Here is a 23,134-nt window from a genome sequence, read left to right as displayed (position 1 = left end):
CTTTTCTTCTATATGTGTACAATGCAGGTGCTCATTTTAAACAGTCACAACGCTATCATTGATTTTTAACTGAATCATGGAAATCTTGATAATTGCTTTGCCAGTTTGAGGCATAATCTTTTTGCTAATACAACAAAAAAAACTTCATTAAACACAAATCTTAGAACCATATTGCAGCCTTTCTTTTTCTTTTTTCTTTTTTTTTTTCTGGATGAAAAGTATCATGATCAAAAGGAAGGAATTTGGTGATCATTTTGGATCTGCCTCCACTATCCCTAAAAAAAGAGAGAGAGAGAATTTTTGGTTCTTTGGGCCATTGTAAACAAATTTTTGGTAGTATTTAGGGTTGTTGCTTCTGTGTGGTATTCCTGCTTCATCCTAAATTATTAAGGTTTACATTTTCTTGTATACAGATCTGTCAACATCGATTGGCTGTGAACTTAATGTTCTTTGTAAATGCTAGTTTCTGAAATGATGGACTGTTCAGCTTTTCATATTACCTCTATTCTGATGGATTTTTGAGTTTTCATCAGATCTGTCGAGAAAAAGGTCATTTCAAAAACTGAAGATGAAAATTCATAACTAATAAACTTTTAGCTCAATAAGTTACTCATGTTGTGGTTACATTTTTCAGAACTGGAAGGCGTTAGAGGTGATTAGTTTGTGTTCATCTTTTTCTTGTTTTCTCCCAGGTCTTGCTTTGAGCTACATTTTTGAAAATAGCTTTAAACCAGAAGCAGGATCAAGGACCGGAGTGTCCAAAATTGGCATTTTGATCACAGATGGAAAGTCCCAAGATGATATTATCCCACCATCTAGAAACCTCCGTGAATCTGGTGTCGAACTCTTTGCCATAGGTATGTGCTATTCATGGTTCTACTTCAGTCATGGGCACAACCAGTTAAAACAATATGTAACGCCAAGTTCACTTCATTGAAATTCAGGGGACCCGGGCAGTATCTAGTCCTGACTCTAGCCGTAGCCAGTCCTGTGATCTGAGCCTAGCTTCATTACATGTAAGATGGAGGCGATGGTAACTTTCATGTACCTTACACCTACCTCTACGTTATACGTGCCCTATAGCGTGAGGATCTCTGGGTGAGACCCCATTCATAAATTGTTGTGAAAAGCAGAAAGTAGCATACAAAGGTCAGGTACATGTTTGTTATCTTCCAATTAGTGAGGACTTCCTCTCTTTTTTGGGTAAAGATTTATTTATTTATTTTGGGGGGGAAGGAGCAGAGGGAGAGGGAGAGAATCTCAAGCAGACTCTTGGCTGAGCACAGAGCCCAACTCAGGGCTTGACCTCACAATCCTGAGGTTGTGACCCTGAGATCATGACCTGAGCTGAAACCAAGAGTCGGATAGGATGCCTAACCCACTGAGCCACCCAGATGCCCCAGGACTTTCTCTTTAATATTGCTCTTAGCAGTCCCTTCTCTGGTAGTATAGGGAGAAACCAGTTTATCGTTTTCAAGGAATTCAGGTCCTGGAACTACTTAGAAAGCATAAAGTTCTAGATATGCAGTGTTATTTCTTTGAGATGCGCTCTTTATAAGGTATCCTTCTTGTGGAAAGGACACATGGGGCACATATTCAGAATAACTAACAGCAAAAACATTTAGATGATGCAACTTTGCTCTCGATGAAAATGTTTACAGTTTCTTTGGCAGTAAGATCTTTTACTCAGTAGAGACCAACTGAAACAAAACAGAACAAAACAAAACAGAAACCCCAAACGGGAAACAATTCGTCTGATCTGTTCCTAGATTTTCTCCTGGAAATGTGGTGTATGGAGGGTTCCATTCAAGAAGTTTGTGCTTCTATGCTCTGTGCCCCATGTTGTGGTGGGTGCTGAGACACAGAGATGAGGAAGGCAAAATTCTTAGAGAACAAATTCCTTCCCAGTCATGATGACCTTTTCTTCTCTTTTCCAAGCTGTTTGCAACACACTATTTAGTTTGGAAAGATGAGAAAGAGATAGTAGAGATTTAGGGCTATCTTCCCTAGAATATAGTTTTTGTTGTTGTTGTTGTTAGGGGGCATTTTTTTCTTAGAATATTCTTATATGAATACAAAATCATTAGTTTTACCTAAAAGCCATCAAAAGCATTATTGACATTAAGTTCATTGTCTCTTCTTGCACTTGGTGTATTTTGTTCCTGTGGACACCGATCCAGCTGTACATGTTAGAAGCTTTTGTTGAAGTCCTTCAGGCAAGAAACATCAGAGAAATTGACCTAATTTTTATTTTTTTATCTTACTATCCTTTTGTCCAACAGACGAAATCTTTTTAGATGACAAACTAATGGGATGAATTTATGTGTTTCATTTCCATTCTGTGCTCCTGTTGATAATAAATGGATGAGTTTTTAAACAAAATTTGAAGTGAACCCACAGATGTAATTTGGACTTTTTCTCTGGAAATTACCTGGAAATCATTAGTATTTATTATCTTATAACTCCCTAAAGCACATGGTTCAGAAACAACTCACACTTTGTCACTTAATATGTCAGGGTTGTGAGATAAATCAAATGGCACAGGCAGGCATCTGAGAAGTCATTCATGTTGCCCTAGGTGATCTCCCTTCCCTGCTTCCACAGTACCTTTAAAAAAAAAAAAATCCTTAGATGATTGTGATGACAGATTTATAAAGAAAGGCTCCTTGTTTCTGAAGCCTGGTGAAGAGAAATCTACCTCCACACCCATAAAACCCAAACTTGTGCCTTCCCTTTCTGTTTATAATTTCACTTACTCATTTTAATTTTCAATCTTCTGAGAGGTGACATGATATAGAAGTTAAGAGCCAATGACTTTGGATCTAGACGACCTGGTGGGAATCCCAGCTGTACATTTCCTGGTGGGTTTCCTTGAGCAAGTTAATTAACCTCTCTGTGCAACACCTTACTGATGATACAATGGGGGAAACGGCGGTGCCAGACTCATAGGGTTGGTCGTGGAGATTAAATGTCTCCATAGACGTATATACATATACCATAGTTCCTGGGGTGTAGCAGGTACACTCTGAGTGTTAGCATCCACTGCTAAGATAGACTGGGAAAGTTCTATGGGAGTTGAGGATTTTCTGTCTCCCTCGGTTCCCTGCTGCCTTCCAAACACCCAGCATTGTGCTTGACTTGTAGCAATGGAATTCCACAAAGGTTGTGGGAGAAACAAAGCTTCCCTATTTTCATTTAGCCAAATTGCCATGTTACTAGTCAGCCAGTTGTGCTTGAATATATTAAAAAAAATTTTTTCCCAAGCTTTCTCTTAATGCTATATAATAATACCATAAATAGTAATAACAGTACTTTTATATTTATAATTTTTATTCTAAAAGTAGCTCTTAATTTAAGTAAGTTATTTTCTAGCAGTTGAAACCCAAGGGGTTGATAGTTTAGAATGCTGGTTTAATTACTGTTGCTTCTGCCCTCTTCACGCAAGACAGAAGTTAGTTTCATTAATGCGTCTTACCTGTTAAGATTCACTGAATGGAATGAGGATGCAATCACTTAAAAATGATGCTGAGGGTGGCTTTTAAGAAAACATCTAACAGTGTAAAGTAGCAGATGCTTCGATTGCAGGGGGGTGCCGATGGGCTCAGGGCAGGCTCGCGGAGGTTGGTTTCTCAAAGGGGGCATGAGTGTCACGACCCTCCCTGTTGTCCTCAATGCAAGGGGTGAAAAACGCGGATGAGAACGAGCTGCGGGAGATCGCCTCCGAACCGGACAGCACTCACGTGTACAATGTCGCCGAGTTTGACCTGATGCACACAGTCGTGGAGAGTCTGACGAGGACTGTCTGCTCCCGGGTGGAGGAACAGGACAGGGAGATCAAAGGTAAAGTGAGGACACGAAGGCGGTCGTTCTGTGATGTGGATGTTATTCTGCCCAAAAGTCTGTCGTGGATTATGAAAATTCTGATCCTTTTCCATATGGACTTTCTAAACAGAGCCCTTTAGTCCCCTAAGATGTGAATCATCCGAGTAGAAAGGGAATATACTAGCAGCCCCACTGAGGAAGGAATAATTGAATCACCAGATCGTTTTCTCCATGGCGTCGGATTTAGACCATCATGGGTGTTTGTTTTTAACTGAACTTTGGAATTTGAGGTAATTACACATTCATATAAAGTTGTAAGGAGTAAGGTAGAGAGAGATCGTGTCTGCTTTACCAGTTCCCCTTAATGGTGACATATTGCAAAACTCCAGTACGACATCCCAGGCGGATACTGGAACTGAGAGCTGAAGTACAGAATTCCATCGTGGAGATCATTCCTTTTGCCCTCTTATGGCCGCATTCACTGATTTCTCCCCACAGCCTCTCCCTCACCCCAGACAACTCCAGCTCTAAGTTGTCTCCATTTTGAAAATATTATGTGAATGGAATTATGTGGTCTATCATCTTTGAGAACTGACTTTTTTTTATTCAGGATAATTTCCTGGCAAGTCATCCTACTTGTTACATATATTAGTAGCTTTTTCCTTTTTACTGCTGTACCATATTCCATGCTATGGACAAACCACATCTGCTTAGCCATGACACATTGGAAGGATACAGGGAAAGACAAGTACCATATGATTTCACTCGTTGGTGGAATTTAAGAAACAAAACAGAGGAACCTAGGGGAACGGAGGGAAGAACAAAAATAAAATGAAATCAGGGATGGAGACAAAGCGTGAGAGACGCTTAACTGTAGGAAACACACCGAGGGCTGCTGGAGGGGAGGTAGGTAGGGGGATGGGGTAACTGGGTGATGGGCATGAAGGAGGGCACATGATGGAATGAGCACTGGGTATTACATGCACCTGACGAATCCCTAAATTCTTCCTCTGAAACTAATAATACAGTATATGTGAATTAATTGAATTTAAATAAAATAATATTATTTTAAAAAGAAAAGAAGACATCTGAGTTTTCATTTTTGGCTGTTACAAACAAATCTGCTGTGAATGTTCACGTATAGGTTCTTGCAAGAAGGTAAGTTTTCATGTCACTGTGATAATGACCCTGGGATAATTCCCCCAAACACAGGATTACTGTATCACATTGTAGCAGCATGCTTTGCTTACTGTTACGAAACTGCCACACTGTTTTCCAGGGAGGCTGCAGCAGTCTGCCTTCCCGCCAGCAACATATGTGTGCGATTCTGTTTCTGTGCATTGTCACCAGTATTTGCTGTTGTTTCTACGTTTTATTTTAGGCATTCTGATAGGTATGTAGTGGTATCTCACTGTGGTTTTAATGTGCATTTCCTTGATGGCTAATGAAATTGGACATCTTTTTTGCATGCTTATTTCACATCTGTATTTGGTTTTGGGCTGTTCATATCTTTTGCCCATTTTCTAATTAGATGAATATGCGTGTTTGTGTGTGTGTGTTTAGTTTTTAACTGTTGAGTTTTGACAATTCTTCATTTATATGCTAGATACTAATTCTTTTTGATATGTGGTTTTTTACCATTTTCCCCAAACCTGTAGCTTGCCTTTTCATCCTTTTAACAAGGTCTTTTGCAGAGCAAAAGTTTTAAATTTTGATTAGGTCCAATTTATTAATTTTGCATTTTATGGTTATTTAGGTATCAAGTCTAACTCTTTGGCCACAAATGCTTCAAATTTTCTTTTGTATTTTTATTCTAAAAATTGTATGGTTTACATTTAAGTCCATGATCCTGGTAAATTTTTGTGAAAGATTTTAAGTTTAGATCAAGGTTTTTGGGTTTTTTCACCTATCAACGTACCATTACTCCAGCACCACTTCCTGAAAATGCTCTGTTTTTGCCATTGAATGGCTTTGCATCTTTGTCAGGTACCAGTTGGGCAAATTTGTGTGGGTTTATGTCTGGATTCTCTATTCTGTTCTGTTAGTTCTATGAGTCTAACCCTCTTCCAATATCCTACAATCTTGACTTCCAGTAGCTATATAAGTCTTGAGATTAGATGGACTGAATTCTCCCACTTGCTTATTCTATTTGAAAACTGCTTCCATTACTTTACTTTCTTTACCTTTCCATATAAATATTAGAGAAATATTTATTCTACATAAAAATCTTGTTGGGATTTTGTTAGGAATAGCATTGATTCAATTCTCAATTATCAAATCTGAACATGGGAAGAACTGACATCCTTACTGTGTGGATTCTTCCAGTCCTTGAACATGGTAAATTCCTCCATTTGTTTACATATCCTTTGATCTTCATCAGCATTTTGTAGTTTTTAGGATACAAGTTCCGTACAGGTTTTGTTCTGTTTACATCTCTGTATTTAATTTTATTTTGAGGAATTTTAGTTTTATTTTATTTTTTTTAATTTTGTTGCTCACATGGGTATATATGAACACAATTATATTTTTTGTATGTTTCTTTTGTGTCCTATGACCTTATTATTTGAATTTGCTAATTCTAGGATTTTTTTCTCTAGATTTTCAGGGATTTTTCTATGTAGGCAATAAATCATATCCTTTGCAAATAGGGATACTTTTATTTCTTTGCTTCTGATTTCTGTGCTTTTTATTTTCTTGCCTTCTTTCACTGGCTGAAATTTCCTATACTGTGTTGAGTAAGAGTGATGAGAATGGACATCCTTGGCTTATTCCCCATCTGAGGGGGAGACTTTTGCTTTTCAAGGAATTGGTTCACTCCGTAGAATTTGTAGAATATATGTGTGGAAAGTTATTCATAGAATTCCCTTATCATTCATTTCATGTCTGTAGGGTCTGTAGTGATAGTCTGTGTTTTTTTCCCCTGATATTGGTAAGTATTGTCTTCTCTCTCTCTTTTTTTTTTCTCAGCCTTGTTAGAGGTTTGTTTTTAAAACAAAACAAAAGAAACAAAAGAAAACAAACAAAACATTTTCAAAGAACTGGCTCTTGATTACATTGATTTTCTCTGTTTCTCCTCTGTTTTTAATTTCGTTGATTTCTTCTCTGATTTTTCTTATTTTCTTTCTTTTACTGGTTTCGAGATTATCTTGGTCGTACTTTTTCTAGATTGTTGAGATGAGAACTTGGATTACTGAACTGTGATGTTTCCTCTTTTTCTAATGTAATTAGTTAAATGCTATAATTTTCTTTCTCCACACGGCTTTAGCTATGCTCTACAAATTTTTTTTTGCTCTATAAATTTTGATATGTTGTATTTTCATTTCATTTCAAAATATTTTTGATCTTCTTTGACCTGTCCTCTTTGACCCTTTCATTATTTAGAAGTGGTTGTTTGTAATTTCAAAGTGCTTGGGTATTTTTCTCTTACCTTTCTGTGATTGGTTTCTAGGTTTGATTTCACTGTCATTAGAGAACATACTATGTGTGATTTTTATTGTTTCAAATTTTCTGAGGTTTGCTTTCTGGCCTAGGATGTGGTTATCTTGCTACATGCCCCACGGGTGCTTGAAAAGGATGTGTGTTCTGCTATTGTCCTATGAAATATTCTGTAAATTTGCCTGGGTCCCTTTGGTTGATGGCTTTGTTGAGTTCTATATCCTTGCCAATTTTTCTGTCCAGTCATCTTATCAATAGATTCTGGATTCTTTAGCTCCATGTCTAGGACATTTGAAGTGGAAGGAAAACTCAGGGGACTTATCACCGTATCATTCTTTAAGTACTGCAATTCCTCACCCATATGCTTTGTTCTTTCTTTCAGTGTCTTCTTATGCTTGTCTTATTACATAATTTTCAGAATTTTTAGCTGTACTTAGCAGAAATAATAGGGGAAAGTGACATCAATTCTGTCTTCCTGGAAGCACAATCATCATGTATTTTTTAACCTTTGTCTCTTATGATATCATTAGTCAGCAGGTTATATCTGATCTACAGGGATATGATCTGAGAAGAGAATAATATCCAGATCCTCCTTGGAGAATTTGGTTTTATTTCCTGCCGTCATTGTATCCAGGGTGTGGAATGATTCTATTTGGCCACATCTCTGCCATCATTCCTCTTTCTCTGGACCAGATCTCTTGCGACTAAGTTGGACAGCCAAGCAGTAGTTTCTTGAATACATTTCTCTGAGCTTCTTAATGAGACTACTTTAGAGACCAATTTTTCCCGCAAAAAACCTCTCCCTGTGGTTGTTGATAGAGCATATGATATAGTTCCTGGCCATAGTTAAGTGTTCAGTAACTATGTTTTTTCCTCATTAATATGGTTATTAAAGCTGCTTTGGATAAGTCCCTAGAGGATAAGAAATCCTAAAGTTCAAGGACTTTGAACTTCACATTTCCTAAATCTTTTATAGAGTCAGTTGTTTTAACATGTGAATAACATACATAAAGTGCTTACATAGTATCTAGCTTATAGTGAACATTCAGTATACGTTAGTTGCCTTTTCTTCTCTTTTGACTTTTAGATACTGGCCATTTGTTGAATTGAAGTCTTCCATAAAGAGTCTGCATCATCTGATGCTCAAAAACTCAAGTATCAATATCAACTCTGATACTTACTAAGTGTAATACGTGGTCAAGTTATTTAACTTCATTGTGCCTTAGTTTTCTCACCTACAAAATGGGAACAATAACAGTAACTACTGAGAATTAAAATAATACTTCTCAAGAGCTCAGGAGAGTACCTGTAGATGCACACGTGCTCAATCAGCGTTGTGTTTCTGGTTTTGTTTTTTTTAATTCTTTTATAGCAATGTCTTTAAGAAAGTTTCTTAGAGTCAAGAACTGCCTTATTTAAGTGTGTATCCTCAGGACCTGGCATAGTGATCACTACATAATAGGCACTTAAATGTTTCAATGAAAAAATGTAGGAATGAATAATTGAATCAATTTGTCTAGAGATGAAACCTTAGAAGTAGCACAAAACCAATAGTCATTTCTGACTAATGGAGTTTCCGAGGCTTTATGAGAAGTAATTTTGGGAAAGAGGTTCACTTTACGTATTTCTATACTTTAGCTTCAGCTCTCGCCACTGTTGGGCCGCCTACAGAGTTGATTACTTCTGAAGTCACTGCCAGAAGCTTTATGGTTAACTGGACTCATGCCCCAGGAAAAGTGGAAAAATACCGAGTCGTGTACTACCCTGCCAGGGGCGGAAAACCAGACGAGGTAATAAGGAGATGGTATTTTCAAACCATTATTTTCATTCTTTCAAGTCTTCTACAGTAGTGAGGACAAGACAGAATTGTGTGTATAAGGAGATTATTCTCACATAAACATTGAAAATTCGTTGGCCTGAAATACATTTCCAAGTGTCTCCTTTGTTCTCCCATCTCTCTGGTTATGGCCTTCATACTTTCTCCTCCCATCGCTATCCAATAACCCTCAGAACAGGTCATGTGTTCATTTCTTACACAACTTATTTTGACTTTTTTCCTTTTTCAAATTAACAAGTTCTAAAGCAGAAGGAATCAATAGTTCATTATGTGGCCAGAAGCCTTTTTTGCTATTCATGTATTCTTTCAACTTTGGGAGTGGTCTGTATTGTCTGTCTTAGTGAAGTCTATGTGTTCCAAATTATGTGGTCATATAGTCCTCCAGGGTTTGGGATTTCCTGGCTATTTGTGGAGATTAGTGCAGTTGAGAAGCCATAATAAAGCATCCATGGCTGGCCTTTTTCATGGTTTGGCCATCACAGGAGAGAATGCCTATTGTCAGATGATTGATTGGATCGTTCCCTTTTCCTACCTTTGATACTGACAATCACAGGGAATATGTTAATATGTGATGAAATCTCCCCCCTTTTTTTGGAAGTACAAACATTTTGATGTTCTAACCTTTGGTTGACCTCAACATGTTTCACAATATTCTTCTGTATTATGGCAAGATTTTTAATTTTTTTTCAGTGTTCGAGTAGAGCAGGAAGATTTAAGTCATCTGGACTAAAAAAGAAGGCAGAGTACTTCCAGTTCTTTTATCTTTTTCATGACTAATAAGTCTGTTAAATGCTTCCCAAAGCTCCATGGAAAAATATCGCATGTCAACTATTTTAAGTGGAGGTGGTTGGGATAACAATTAGCCTGGGAAAGACTCTCTCCATTAGATATGACTTAATAAGGGACTTTTGGATATACTCCATAAAAGGTGCATCGCTTCCCGGAGGAATTCAAGAATTGATTGCCACAGTGGAAAAGACAATGTGGCCCAAATAAAATATCGAATGGCATGTTCTTGCTAGAGATATTTTGCTCTTTGGTTTCAGTTCTGCATGTCAGGTGTTCCCTACTCTCATTCCTCGAACTGTTCTTTAATCAGGTGGTGGTGGATGGAAGTGTGTCTTCCACGGTGTTGAAAGGCTTGATGTCTTTAACTGAATATCAGATAGCCGTCTTCGCAATATATGCTCACACGGCTAGTGAAGGCCTACGGGGAACCGAAACCACACGTATGTATTGAAGTCTACCCCACATCTGACCTTGTACAACAATGCTTAGGTGACCTTTCTTAAGCTGGATTTCTGCTCAGGTTGTACTGAGGGCATCCTGACTCAGAATCCTAGGCCACGGGTGTGATGCTCTATGCTGGTCCATGCTGTATGTTCTGTTTGCAGGTGCTACATATGGAGGACAGTATAGACCTCTGCTTTGATAAGGAGGGAGCAACCTTGGTGGTGAAGGGTGCAAATTACATGTATTCACTTAATAAATAAGTATTTAGTAAATGTGTATTATGAACTAATTTAACTACAGACTCATTCATGTCTCTTCACTGTCTCTGATTGGGTGGATAGGTATATATTCATTCATGGATTTGTTGATCCAGCCACCCATTCTGTCATTTACTAAGTGTCACAGTGACCGGTTTTAACAGCTCCTTTATGGCAGACACTATGCTCGGGGAGGGGCATAAAACAGTGGTCAGAATAGTCTCCTTGGTTTTGACTGGCTTCCAGAGAAATGTGCCCATCACTGCAACGGGGTATAAGAAACTAGAAGACGTTGCTCCTGCTCTTAAACATTCACTATGTTTGCCCTCCCAGAAGGGTTTGTCAAGACTGTGTGAACATATTTAAGGATGAATATTATCTGGAAAGCAAACTATGTGTACTTAGTAGATAGTAACACTTAGATACTTTGAAATATACAGACGTACTGATAAGTAGCTTAGAATTAAAAAAAAAAAAAATCTCTTGCAGTTGCTTTACCTATGGTTTCTGACCTTGAACTGTACGATGTAACTGAGAACAGTCTGAGGGCAAGATGGCATGCGGTGCCTGGAGCGTCCGGATACCTGATCCTCTATGCTCCTCTCACGGAGGGTCTGGCTGGGGATGAAAAAGAGGTAACTACCTGCTGCCCACCAGAGTTCTAGAATCTTTGAATTCCTGATAATGGATTTTTTTATTCTAAAATTTTAATGTATAAAATTTAGAAAATTCACAGTAGGTAAAAGGGGAAATCACTTATCATCCCCCTACCTGGAAATAGCTATTGTTAATGTTATTGAAGTCCTTTTTAATGCACTTTTTAAATGCAACAAATGGGAATGCTTTTGTCATCTTCTGTTTCATTTTGTTTATGGTAAACATCTTTCATTCCATTAAATAATATTTTATATGGTTATTAAAAAGGTGCTATGGTATTATGCTATTGTTTTGTACCAGGTCATGTTTAATTAATCTCAAGTTTTTGGGCATTTAGATAATGTGTTGTAAAATATGCTTTGGTGATCATTCTTAACATATAACTTTGCAAGGTTGTCAGATTATTTTCTTAGGATAAATTCCTAGAAATGGGGTTTCTTTTTCTCAAAGGGCATACTAATTATTAAGGCTTATACTAAGTATTAGCAAATGATTCTAGAGAAATGTGTTATAATTTATATTGCTGTATGCAATTCATGAATGGCTCTTTCCCCATAGCTACACTGACTTAGAAAGTTTTTTTTTTTACTAATTTGAAAGGTAGAAAAATGTATTAGTATGAATTTTTTTGCATTTATTCCATTTTAAATGATGAATCTTCAACTTTCAAATGATTTAGTCTTTGTTTTTAATTTATAGGGAGAGATTACTACAACATAGATATTCAAGAAATGACAAGGAAATGTCCATAACACTTGGGAGTGTTTGAATAGGCAGGTAGAGTAGTCAAGAGGGAGTTCAGAACTCAAATCTTTACTATTGTCTAAACATTGTCTTTAACATTGCTTCTGGTGACAGAAATGTTTAGGGCCAAAACTATGGTGAATCTGAGGGCCGGGAACAGAGCTTTTGTGACGTGTGTGTGTGTTTTATTTCTAAGGTTTAGACAGCTTTAGTTCATTTGGGATTTAATGTTGATCTGAATTATTTTGGCAGAAGGGAGGCTTAAAAAATGATGCTAAAAAGATGACCAGCTTCACCAAGAAGGAGAAAAATAAGAAAGAAAGGAATACCCTTTCACACCCAGTAGATTAGCAAACAGTTTTTAAAGTTTAGTAATAAGTGCTTATTAGTGAGCATATGGGAAACAGAATCATTCATGTAAATTGACATGTAAATTGATACAGGTGCCTTAGAGAATAATTTGAAATATATCATCAAGTTGAAGATACATATAATTTTTTAAGGAAACCTCCTGCAAATCTTTTTGGGATGCAAGCATTTATTCAAAACACAGTATTGCAAATGATTGACATGTTCATCAGTAGAGGGTTGGAAAATAGCAAATATTTATACAAAAGAATACCAAAAGAATACCAAAAAATACAAAAGGAATTAATACTGTCATCTTTATCCCTGCACATCAACATGGATAAAACTTGAAACATAATATCGACAGAAAAAAAGTTGCAAAAAATTATGTCACTAGGATTCCATTTATGTACATTAAACATACAGAACAGTATATTATTTACAGATAGAAGTAGAAGTAGAAGTAAAAAACTGGATCAGGAAGGTAGACTGCGTCGTTAGTGTAGAGATGGCAAACAGAAAGAATGAGAAAGAACTTCGGTTTATTTGAATATATTAGCTCCTTTAAAAATAAGATTGGAAGTCAACATGACAACATTTTCATGTTTATTCAGTTTGAGTGATGGACGCATCAGAGTGAATCACATTCTTTTCTCTACATTTATTTTATATAGATGAAAATACTTCAAAATTAAAATTTCTAATTTGACAATGGCATTGGCAATTGTGTGACTGGAGACTGGCTCTGGAGATAGTTTTCTTCCTTCCCAAACAAAAATAAAGCCATGCTGTCATGCATTTGGCACACAGCTGAGAATGTTGGCTAGTTTCTTTGACTCCAAGGGTCAGAAAAGTCATCCCAGAATCAAAAAGCAAATTGCCACATTGGTTGTCAACGTGGATTGATCTCTTCTGCATCCTGGAAAGAGCTTGCAATCCAAGTGCACGGGCCGCTTTGTTGAGTGGGGTAACAAAACTGGTCCAGCTCAATCAGGCTCGAAGTGAAAACTGGGCACCCAGCCAAGGCACTGGTGGGAATTAGCCAGTGATGAGCGATGCCCACTGGGCTCTGTCCCGAGCTCACTGGCCTAGAGCTTATACTCTTTCTAGACAACATTTCTGACTCGGTTACACCCACACTTTCCGGAGAACTAAATTTGTGACACCGTTACTCTGGCAGAGATCACTTCTCGTCCAGACGTGGAGTTATCCTAAAACAGCACACATGGGTGCGATCAGTTTTGTGTGGTTCTGTGGCATCTGTTCCTAATATCAGATGACAGCAGACAATGAAAAATTATGGCTGAAGCGTTTGACTAAAGGGGTTGTGAAGAGACAAAGTCTTATTCCATGAAGTCTCCCCTTTGCTCAGTTGTACTCTGAGCAACATGAATGGTACCCATTGGCTAATGATCTGATAACGTGTGTTCTTTTCAGATGAAGATTGGAGACACCCACACAGATATTGAATTGAGTGGGTTGTTGCCCAATACGGAGTACACAGTTACAGTTTATGCCATGTTTGGAGAAGAGGCCAGCGATCCTGTTACAGGCCAAGAAACCACACGTGAGCAGCTCAGTCATTCAAAGGAAATGCTAGGAAAAAAAAAAAAAAAAGCCCAAATAAATGTTGGGATTCTAAATTGGAAATGCTGGCTTAGGTTGAAACCTCTTAAGAGCTAATTGCAACTTAAGAAAATGTGTATTTTATTCAGTGACAGGAAATGTACTAGTTGATTAAAAAAAGGAGGGGGGTGGTCCTAAAAAAAAATGATGTCTCTGGGTACCTGTTCCCAGGACTGGATTTTTATGCTGTAAGGAAACTAGACCTTGTACCATGCTGCTGAATTTAACTGAACTTCAATGAATTTGGAGCAAAGTGTACACCACACTCAATTATATTGCCTTTCTCTCTCCTATATGTTTGCTCTAGCTCCTTAAATATTAAGAGAGTCACTATAGGCTCTTTATTGCCAAATAGTCATTATATGAATAGTCATATAATAGTCATTATATGAATGAGTGAAAAGAATTGGTCTTTTCACTAATTTTCACTTTTCACTAATTGGGCGAGGAAGCATCATAGTTTGTGGTGATGCTGACAACTGTCATGATTTGTCTTCTAGGTTTTTGCTTTGCTGGCTCTCTCAGCACTAATCACAGGCTGCGAATCAATTGGCTGATTGCCTGGGTTAAATTCTAACTGCTCTTCTGTTCCTACTAACTGTGACCTTGGCCAAGTTACCTCAGTTTTATGACCTATATAACAGGGATATTATACTCTCCTTGCAGTCTATGTAAGGGTTTAACGAGATACCTGAGTTATAATAATCAGTTCCAGAACATCTCAGACTCATAGAGCATGTGATAAACCTTAACAGTTGGTTATACTATAAACCTATAAAAGCTCGTGAAACTCTCAAAAATTATTGATGAATTTTAATCTATTAAATCAGGAGAGGGCCCTTGAGGAAGTACAGAGAGCTATGGAACTGATAGTCAAGAATCTGCAGAAATATCAAATGCCTCTTTACACATTTTTAAAACGACAGCAAAGTGTTCATTTTTACTTAGTCCCACAAAACCAGCGGGATTTACCCAGGGCAGGGCTCCTGCTCATTGACTCAACAAATATGTATTGAGAACTTGCTATATTGGGGATAAAGCCAGGAATGAAATTAACCCCTGATCCTCTGAAATTACAATATATGGAGGGAGAGAGACAGTAGATCGATGAAAGCGCAATATAAGAAATAAACCAGAGACGGCAGTTTGGGAGCGTTGGGTGGAAGATTCTAGATCACCAGGCGGTGATCCTGGACAGTCTCAGTGGGAAAGTGACATAAGTTCAGAAACCTGAATGATGGCTCAAGAGTTTTTGGCCTGAGTAATAGGAAGAACGCAGTTTCCATTTTTTCAGAAGGGGAGATTGAGAGAGCGGATTGGAGGAAGTGGCAGGGAGAGTCAGTAGTTCAGTTCTGGACAGGTCAAGTTGGAAAGGCTGAGTAGATACCCAAGCAGAGAGGACAGAGGCCATCAAACTCGCTTTACACATGGGAAACTGGAGAGGAGCAGTAGAGTAACTTTGCCAGCATCACATGACAGTTGAATGAAGTAGCTAAGATTTAATTTCAGGTGCCCTGGTTTTTGATCCGTTAGTTTTCTTATTTATAGCAAGCTATGATACTCTGGTTTCTCTTCAGATCGTATAACTCTTTCGCCCTTGTAGCAAGCTATAGTAATAGCATTGATTGGAGAAGAAAGACACAGAAAATGTTCCTAAAGCTTACCTCTTTCTAAACATGTGTACCTTATTAATACTATTCATTCCATACGAGGAAAGTTTTTTTTTCTTTGTTAATTTGTTCATTTTCTCTGTTGTAAGTTATTATCTGGGTGAAATTTTTCATATGTAAGTCATTTAGGAATCAAAGATGCTGGGGTGTTTTTTGGGGGGGACTTTTTAAGGTGTATGTGATTTAACATTTTAATTATTTTCTCTTCCACTTACTGCAAAGTGCCTTTAAGTCCACCAAGAAACCTGAGAATCTCCAATGTTGGCTCTAACAGTGCTCGGTTAGCCTGGGACCCAACGTCAAGAAAGATCAGTGGTTATCGAATTATGTATAACAATGCAGATGGCACTGAAATTAATGAGGTAGGCTGAGGATCATAATGTTTATTTGTTTATTTATTTATTTTTTGCTGGGTGTGTATTAACTTTTTATGCCTGCATAACCAATCAACCCCAAACCGTAGTGGCTTAAAACAATACAAATTTCTTACTTTCCCTCACAGTTTCTGTCAGAAACTAGTGTGTCAACTACTTGGATCTCTACTCCTGGCTTGGGGTCCCTCATGAGATCATAGTCAGATAGTGGCTGATGCTGATGTCATCACAATGGCTTCTTCATTCAGATGTCTCGTGCCTGGTCTGGGAAGACTGGATCAGCTGGGAGCCAGAGCAGCTTTCTGTGTCTCTGACTAGATTCTTCACAAGATCCCTCAGGCATGGAAGTTTTAAGGGAGCTAGACGTTCTCTGCGCTGGCTCAGGAGTCCCCAGACATGTGTCCAAAGAGACAGAGAGAAAAGAGAGAGCTGTGTTGCTTTTAGTTACTAAGAGAAGTCACAGAATACCACCTCTGCCACACACACAAGTCCCCACTTGGATTCAACATGAGGAGGGACACAGGTCCCACTTATGGTGGGAGGCAGGAGGTATGGGAGATATATGTTGACGCAGCCATCTTGGAATATATAGTCTGCCCCAGTGCAAGGAGGTGGGGAAGTAGGTCTCTTCCTAGATGTTGTAAACTAGAAATAATGTTTGTGTAATCCACTTTATCCCTCTGCTTTTGAGTAATCTCCCATCTTTCAGATAGTTAAATGACTTAGATGAGTTAAATACAAAACTGAATAATTCAAGTTTTGTGTAGGAAAATATTTCCAAATAACAGAACTTAATAGAACTCATGAAGATACACTATCTTATACTCAGTCAGTAATAATTTCTTCACAAATAGTCATTTCTTCACAAAGTCCTTCCTTGGGAATATATTTTAGCAGGATAGATAGCAAAGTTAGTATTATTTTTCCTCAACTTGATCCAAGAAGTTAAGACCGAGAGGGAAATATGTTGGATTACATCACTTCTATTTTCTGACCAGATGAAGAAACTATTTTCATTTGCAGAGACAAACTGTTTCCTACAATTAAATCCAAGCAGTATTTTGCAGAGGACTCCCTCACATGGGACATTAGATAATGAATGCACAATACTGCACATTTGCTAATATTTGATATTTGTATATATTATAAAATGATCAGCACAAGAAATGTACTTAGCATTCTTTTAAAAAAATTATAACTGTTGTGGTCTCTCTCTTTTTTAAAAATTTTTATTGTGTTATGTTAGTCACCATACAATACATCATTAGTTTTTGATGTAGTGTTCCAAGATTCATTGTTTACATATAAGACAAAAGGGAGAAAGAACATACCATTTTCTCATGTTTTAAATTCAGTTTTGCCAAATTTTCTCAGATAACTGTTATAATGTTGTGGTCTATTATGGTATTTTAGGTTATTTGCCATTATAAAGAATGACCCGAGACTAATCCATTTGTTAAGAACTACATGTGGGTTTTTGTAGTGTTTTTCAGCCTTGGAGATGCCTTTGGTACTTGCTCTTTCTAATTTGTATTATGCTGGGAAATTAGAAAACTGTATTTGGTAAAACTGAATTTAAAACATGAGAAAATGGTCTACGAATGAAAATCTGAGAAAATTTTATTTGAGTAAAATGCATAAACAATATGTGGTTTTGTAGCAATTCTAATTTGACTGGTGTGTGTGTGTGTGTGTGTTCTTCTTAATTTTAAACCACGCAATTGAGACTAAATGTTGCTAGACAAATGTCTTTTGTTTAAGTGTGGTATTAATTTGCCTAATTTTGGAATGTATGATTTTAAGGGTAAGTATTCCTACTATACTTTGCTTTAACTTGTATTAATTAAGCTTTTATTTATAGGTCATGCTACAGTTAGGTTTTTAGGAAGCTTCCAAAACATTCTGGAAGGAACTTGAAAATGTCCCAATCAAAACCTACTTATGCAATTGATCATAAGCTTTTGTTTTAGACTCAATTTGCATTTCTCTGCTTTACTTCCTGTTCCTCCCATCGTCCCTCCTTCACGTCCTCTTTATCCCTTTTGTCTTTTCTGTATTATCTCTCTCTCCCAATTGTTTGGAGACCAAGGAGGAAAAATGAAAGACAACCAAATGTCAATGATGATGATGATGATGATGATGGCGGCTAACATGTGTTGAGTGCTTCCCTTCAACCAGGCACTGTTCTCAGAGTTTACAGAGAGCCCCTTATGCCATCCTTAGAGAAAACATGCTGAAAACACGACTTGTCTGCTGAGGACAGGGCCATCCCAGAGAGCATGTGCTGGAAGAGGATTTGGGGAAATGTGCAAGCAGGATGGAAAACTGAACTTCTCCCCTTTGAGTTTTATAAACGAAAGGACCATTTTTAGACTCAGACGCAAGTCCAGTTCCTGACAGCTATGACTCAACGAGAGAGCCCAGAGCGGAGCCCAGTCCCTTGTTCCTCATCAAGGACTCTTTCTTTATCCCTCCCAGAATTAGGCTGAAATTAAGCTTTTAGGCCAGACTGTTTGAAAATTTTTCAAAAAGAGTTATATAACCATGAGATCATGGTCATTTGTTATCATTTTCTCAAGTTCTTCTCCTACATCTTAAAAGTACTACCAACAAAATCAGTTCCAGAACTCAGTCTAAAACATAATATAACTAATGAAAATAGATGACACCTTGAACTTTACATTCGATGGAATAAAATAATCAGTAGTTAATGCATAAAATATGATCTGTTCAAAGTCAGCTAATGCTTTAATAAATAAAATAGATCTTTTCAACATATATATATGTATGTATGTATGTTTCAACATATGTATGCTGAAAAGATATATGCTTATATACATATATATGTGTGTGTATATACACACTTTCCCCCTCCTTGTCTCTTGGTGTACCTAAGAAAGTTTGAATTTAATCTGCTTTGTGTATGTTTGATATCCTCACGAAATTCCATTGTCACAGATTTGAGACAGAGGTCGAGGCATAACTACCCATTCCAGCTGATAGTTTTGTGTCCAGGAAGTCAGGCCTGGTCTTTGGGCCTCCCATTCCTTGTTTGTAAGATAGCTATTATAAATACCTAGGGTTTGGTGGGAGGGAAAGGGGGCTAAACACAACAATGAATGTGGTGAAGTCCTTGACATGTTGAAAGTGCACAGTAAACTCAACTATTATAATTCAAAACAGCAGAAGCAATATGTAAATATCATTTAGAAGAACTTGTCTTGAACTCCTATTTTAAATATGGATTTGTCTTGTCTGTGAGTTTAATGAAGCCATACTGTGCATAAGATTTTGGGTCCAAAATCCTTGTGTTGACGCACTGGGTACCAGCTGGTTTTCCCTTGGGCAAGTTCCTTAACTTTTCAGTGTCTCAGTTTCACCATCTTCAAATTAAGGGCAGTAATTAGCTATTCTAATTGTGGACGGCCGATTAAAGGAACTAGTACACAGAAAGCACGCAGACAATACTCAAACCAAAGTAAACATTAAATGCTAAGAACGACCTATAATATTGTCAGGCCCAGATTCAGAAGATAATCGATATTTTCGGTTCACTCCTGTTGTATAACTAACACCTTGGCTTAAAAGAATAACCCGTGGTTACACAACGTGGGCAGAGCTCAGCAAGGACACTTGGCTCTGGTGCTCCCTGTGGAGTCAGCCGAGGTGACTCCTGCCTTCATGTGGGAGCTTGATTGAGCCAGAACTTCCCAGATGACTTCACTCCTGTGTCCGGTATCTCAGCTGGGGTGGCTGAAAGGGCTGAGGTTTCTTGGCCCTCTCTAACTGCGTGGTTCAGGGTTCCAAAAGGGTGAAGACAGAAGCTCCTCCCTCCAGGACTCACACTCTCTTTTGACCTGCAGTTGATTTCTTAGTGATGTGTATGGTTTCCGGATTGGCTCTGAGTTCAGATGAGCCCTTTATTATCTCTCTTAAAAATGACCTTTGGTGCCTCCTCTATTCACTCAAAAGCAAATATGATTCAACATGCTGAAGAACTTAAACAAAGTCCTGCCCTGGTGGGTCTTACACTCTATGCAGGAGAAAATAAATACGTAAAATAATCGCAGGTTGTGTTTGGTGCTGGGAGGAAACAAACAAGGGCAGTGCTAGGGGGTAGCCCTGCTGAGATAGGTGACAACAGGTGACAATAGGTGACACAATAGGTGACAACAACTTCTATTGGGAAGTAAAAGTTCAGCACAGTCCTGACAGATGGCAAAGGTTTAGTTTTGAAAAGAGCAAGAATCCCAAACAGAATGAACTGCATGTGCAAAGGCCCTGGGGTGGGAAAGATGTAGACCTGACAGGTCAGTGTGGCTGGAGCCCCTGGGTGATCCAAATTATGGCAGGAAAAAGGAGCACTGCACCAGATTATGCAAGACCAAGAGGTCATTGCCGGATGCTTGGTTTTGATTTGCAAGGCAGTAGAGATAGCCAAGGAAGGTTTTAAGTAGGACGGTGACACATTTTATATTTTGGTAAAGGTCACATTGACTGCTGTGAGCAAATCCATACAGTAAGCTTAGTCACCTTCCCCTTAACCTCAGGTGCTATCAAGTATAGTCATTGATAGTGTTGTAAATAACACATCCTATTGATACTGCTCTAAATATCTCTTGAAAACATTTTCAGTGGTATCTTTTTTGGCAGAATCAGCTATCAGGTAAATAGGTTCATTTCTTCAATTTTTCAGGGTATCTTTATAGCTAGAGTGTCTTATTATTAAGTGCCTTCCCTATCGGAAGTTTGGAAGGGTTCATTGAGACAAGGTACAGACAGTACTTAAATGGAGCACCATTTGCTTGGTCTAGAATATGCCCCTGGTGCTATGTAGCTCAGGGGCCCAACACCCAACCTTTCCATGATAAAGCCAGGTCTGTTTTTTCTCTTTGTCAAGGATGGCTTTGCTCAGGGCTCTGTGTTCTAGATCCCGCTTCCATTTCTTCTTACTTTATGGTTTCTTTCTTCATTCTTTGCTGTTCCTTTTCTAATCCATCCTGTACCCTGGGTCCTTATCCTTAGTACTCCAAAGACATTGGAACCTGTTTTCCCCAAGTAAATCTCTCTGTGGAAGATAAAGGAATATTTCAAATATTTACTGTGATCTTTGGTATGACTCTCCCCTGATTCTTACCCTACTTGGTTGCTCATCTGTGCAGCCCTTGTAGGACTTACCGTGTGATACTTAGTCACGGGTCAGGGGGCCTGGGCAGTAAAGCCCCAAACTGGCTATCCTGGCAGATCAGACTGGAAACATTATATTTATTTCTAGTAACATTGTCAATCATGTGCACTTTCTCTCCTTTCCACACAATCATGTGGAAATAATATTGGTTGCAAAGATGTCCCGAGAATTAACAGAGAGGTAATCTATTTAAAGGTGAAGATTAGAAATGTGTGATACAGAAGCTGACTGGTTTTATAATTCAGTAATATATTTGACGTCTTTATAGCTCTGCTGCCAGGCCAAATAAATGACAGACAATAATAAAATGCCTTCTGTTTCCTGTGTCTGGAGAGTGTTGAATGTAGCTGGTATGACGTCTCTGTTTTGCAGGTTGAAGTAGATCCTGTTACTACCTTCCCTCTGAAGGGCTTGACGCCGCTCACAGAGTACACTGTGGCCATTATCTCCATCTATGACGAGGGGCAGTCAGAGCCTCTGACTGGAATTTTTACCACAGGTAAGCCTTATTGTGGTATAGAAGTTTCCAAGAATAACTGCATAGAAACCAGAAGCTGAAGCAGCTTCCTCAACTGTGATTTTGAAGAGATTTTTGATTTTTATGTTGTGTTATCATTTTTATTGATTTATTTGAGAGAGAGAGTGTGTGCATGCGTGGTGGGGAGAGGCAGGGCAAGAGGGAGAGAGAGAATCTCAAGCAAACTCCCCACTGAGCATGGAGCCCAAGCAGGGTTCTGTCCTATGACCCCGAGATCATGACCTGAGGCAAAACCAAGAGCTGGATGCTTAACCGACTGAGCCGCCCGGGCACCCCTACATTCTATTAAGTACTGAACAATTAGGTGACCAGAATGAGTACTGCCTGATTATTTTCTATCAAAGCAAGGGAAAGAGAGGAGAGCTCATCTAAATTCAAAAGGTCCCAGTCATGTAAATGTGTATCCTGTTCTGCCCCTACTCTTACACCATTTCTTTTGTTCTATGGGTCTAAAAATTTCACAGCTTTCTTCTGTTTTCGTATGCATATGCATTAAGTTGACCTACCAGAATTGTTGGCACCCAGTGATTTTTTTTGACCTGCAAGAATGCCAATTCCATACTGTGTAACCTAAGCCATTCAATCTGTAGCCAATAATATATTCATGCAGACTGAAGTATTAATACAACAATATGGAATCTTTTAAATGCCAAAATAAAAAACATAAGGTGTGACTGCATGATTTTCCTTTTCTATGTATACCCTGTAGTCAATAAATACAAAAATTTTTTGCCTCTTGGTGGCAACAGTTCTATTGTTTGCTTTCTGAACTTAACGTTGCTTGCGCTTGGGAAAGCAATGGAGTGCTGTAGTGAGGACCGGAGGAGCTATTTGGGAGAGATGCGAAATATACTCCTTTGAGAAACAATGTTCACAGAAAAAAATTCAGTAATTCCGCAAAACTCCCTGAAGGCTAACTCCCGTTGGGATTCTCCTGGCGTCCTATGAGTTTTAAAATCTCTCATTTCAGGCACCCTCTGTGGCTCAGTCATGATCTCAGGGTCCTGGGATGGGGCCCTGCATCGGGCTCCCTGCTCCACAGGGAGTCTGCTTCTCTCTCTCCCTCTGCCCCTTTCCTCCGTTCATGCTCTCTCTCACTCCCCACTGTCTGTCAAATAAATGTTTTAAAAATCTCTAACTTCAGGGTGCCTGGGTGGCTCAGTGGGTTAAAGCCTCTGCCTTCGGCTCAGGTCACGATCTCAGGGTCCTGGGATCGAGCCCTGCATCGGGCTCTCTGCTCAGCAGGGAGCCTGCTTCCCCCCTCTCTCTCTGCCTGCCTCTCTGCCTACTTGTGATCTCTGTCTGTCAAATAAATAAATAAATAGATAAAATCTTTAAGAAAAGAAAATCTCTAATTTCAAGCAATAAAAGCCGATGACTGACAAAGACTGTCGCCCAGTTGGAT

The 23,134-nt window shown here is 38.5% G+C and overlaps 1 protein-coding gene across 1 annotated transcript in view; it reads left to right on the top strand.

Moving 5' to 3' along the window:
* Nucleotides 1-23,134, top strand: part of COL14A1 (collagen type XIV alpha 1 chain) — a 216,088-nt gene that overhangs the window by 68,717 nt on the left and 124,237 nt on the right. The window contains exons 8-15 of the mRNA XM_080800436.1: nt 693-857; nt 3,679-3,840; nt 8,896-9,047; nt 10,194-10,323; nt 11,074-11,219; nt 13,771-13,900; nt 15,852-15,991; nt 21,564-21,690. Coding sequence (XP_080656562.1) covers nt 693-857; nt 3,679-3,840; nt 8,896-9,047; nt 10,194-10,323; nt 11,074-11,219; nt 13,771-13,900; nt 15,852-15,991; nt 21,564-21,690 — 1,152 coding nt within the window. The remainder of the gene's footprint in view (nt 1-692; nt 858-3,678; nt 3,841-8,895; nt 9,048-10,193; nt 10,324-11,073; nt 11,220-13,770; nt 13,901-15,851; nt 15,992-21,563; nt 21,691-23,134) is intronic.

The sequence above is a fragment of the Martes martes genome (assembly GCF_963455335.1).
Source record: "Martes martes genome assembly, chromosome: 4".
Taxonomy (NCBI): domain Eukaryota; kingdom Metazoa; phylum Chordata; class Mammalia; order Carnivora; family Mustelidae; genus Martes; species Martes martes.
Note: the sequence above shows the minus strand (reverse complement) of the source record. Positions and strands in the feature narration are given on the sequence as shown.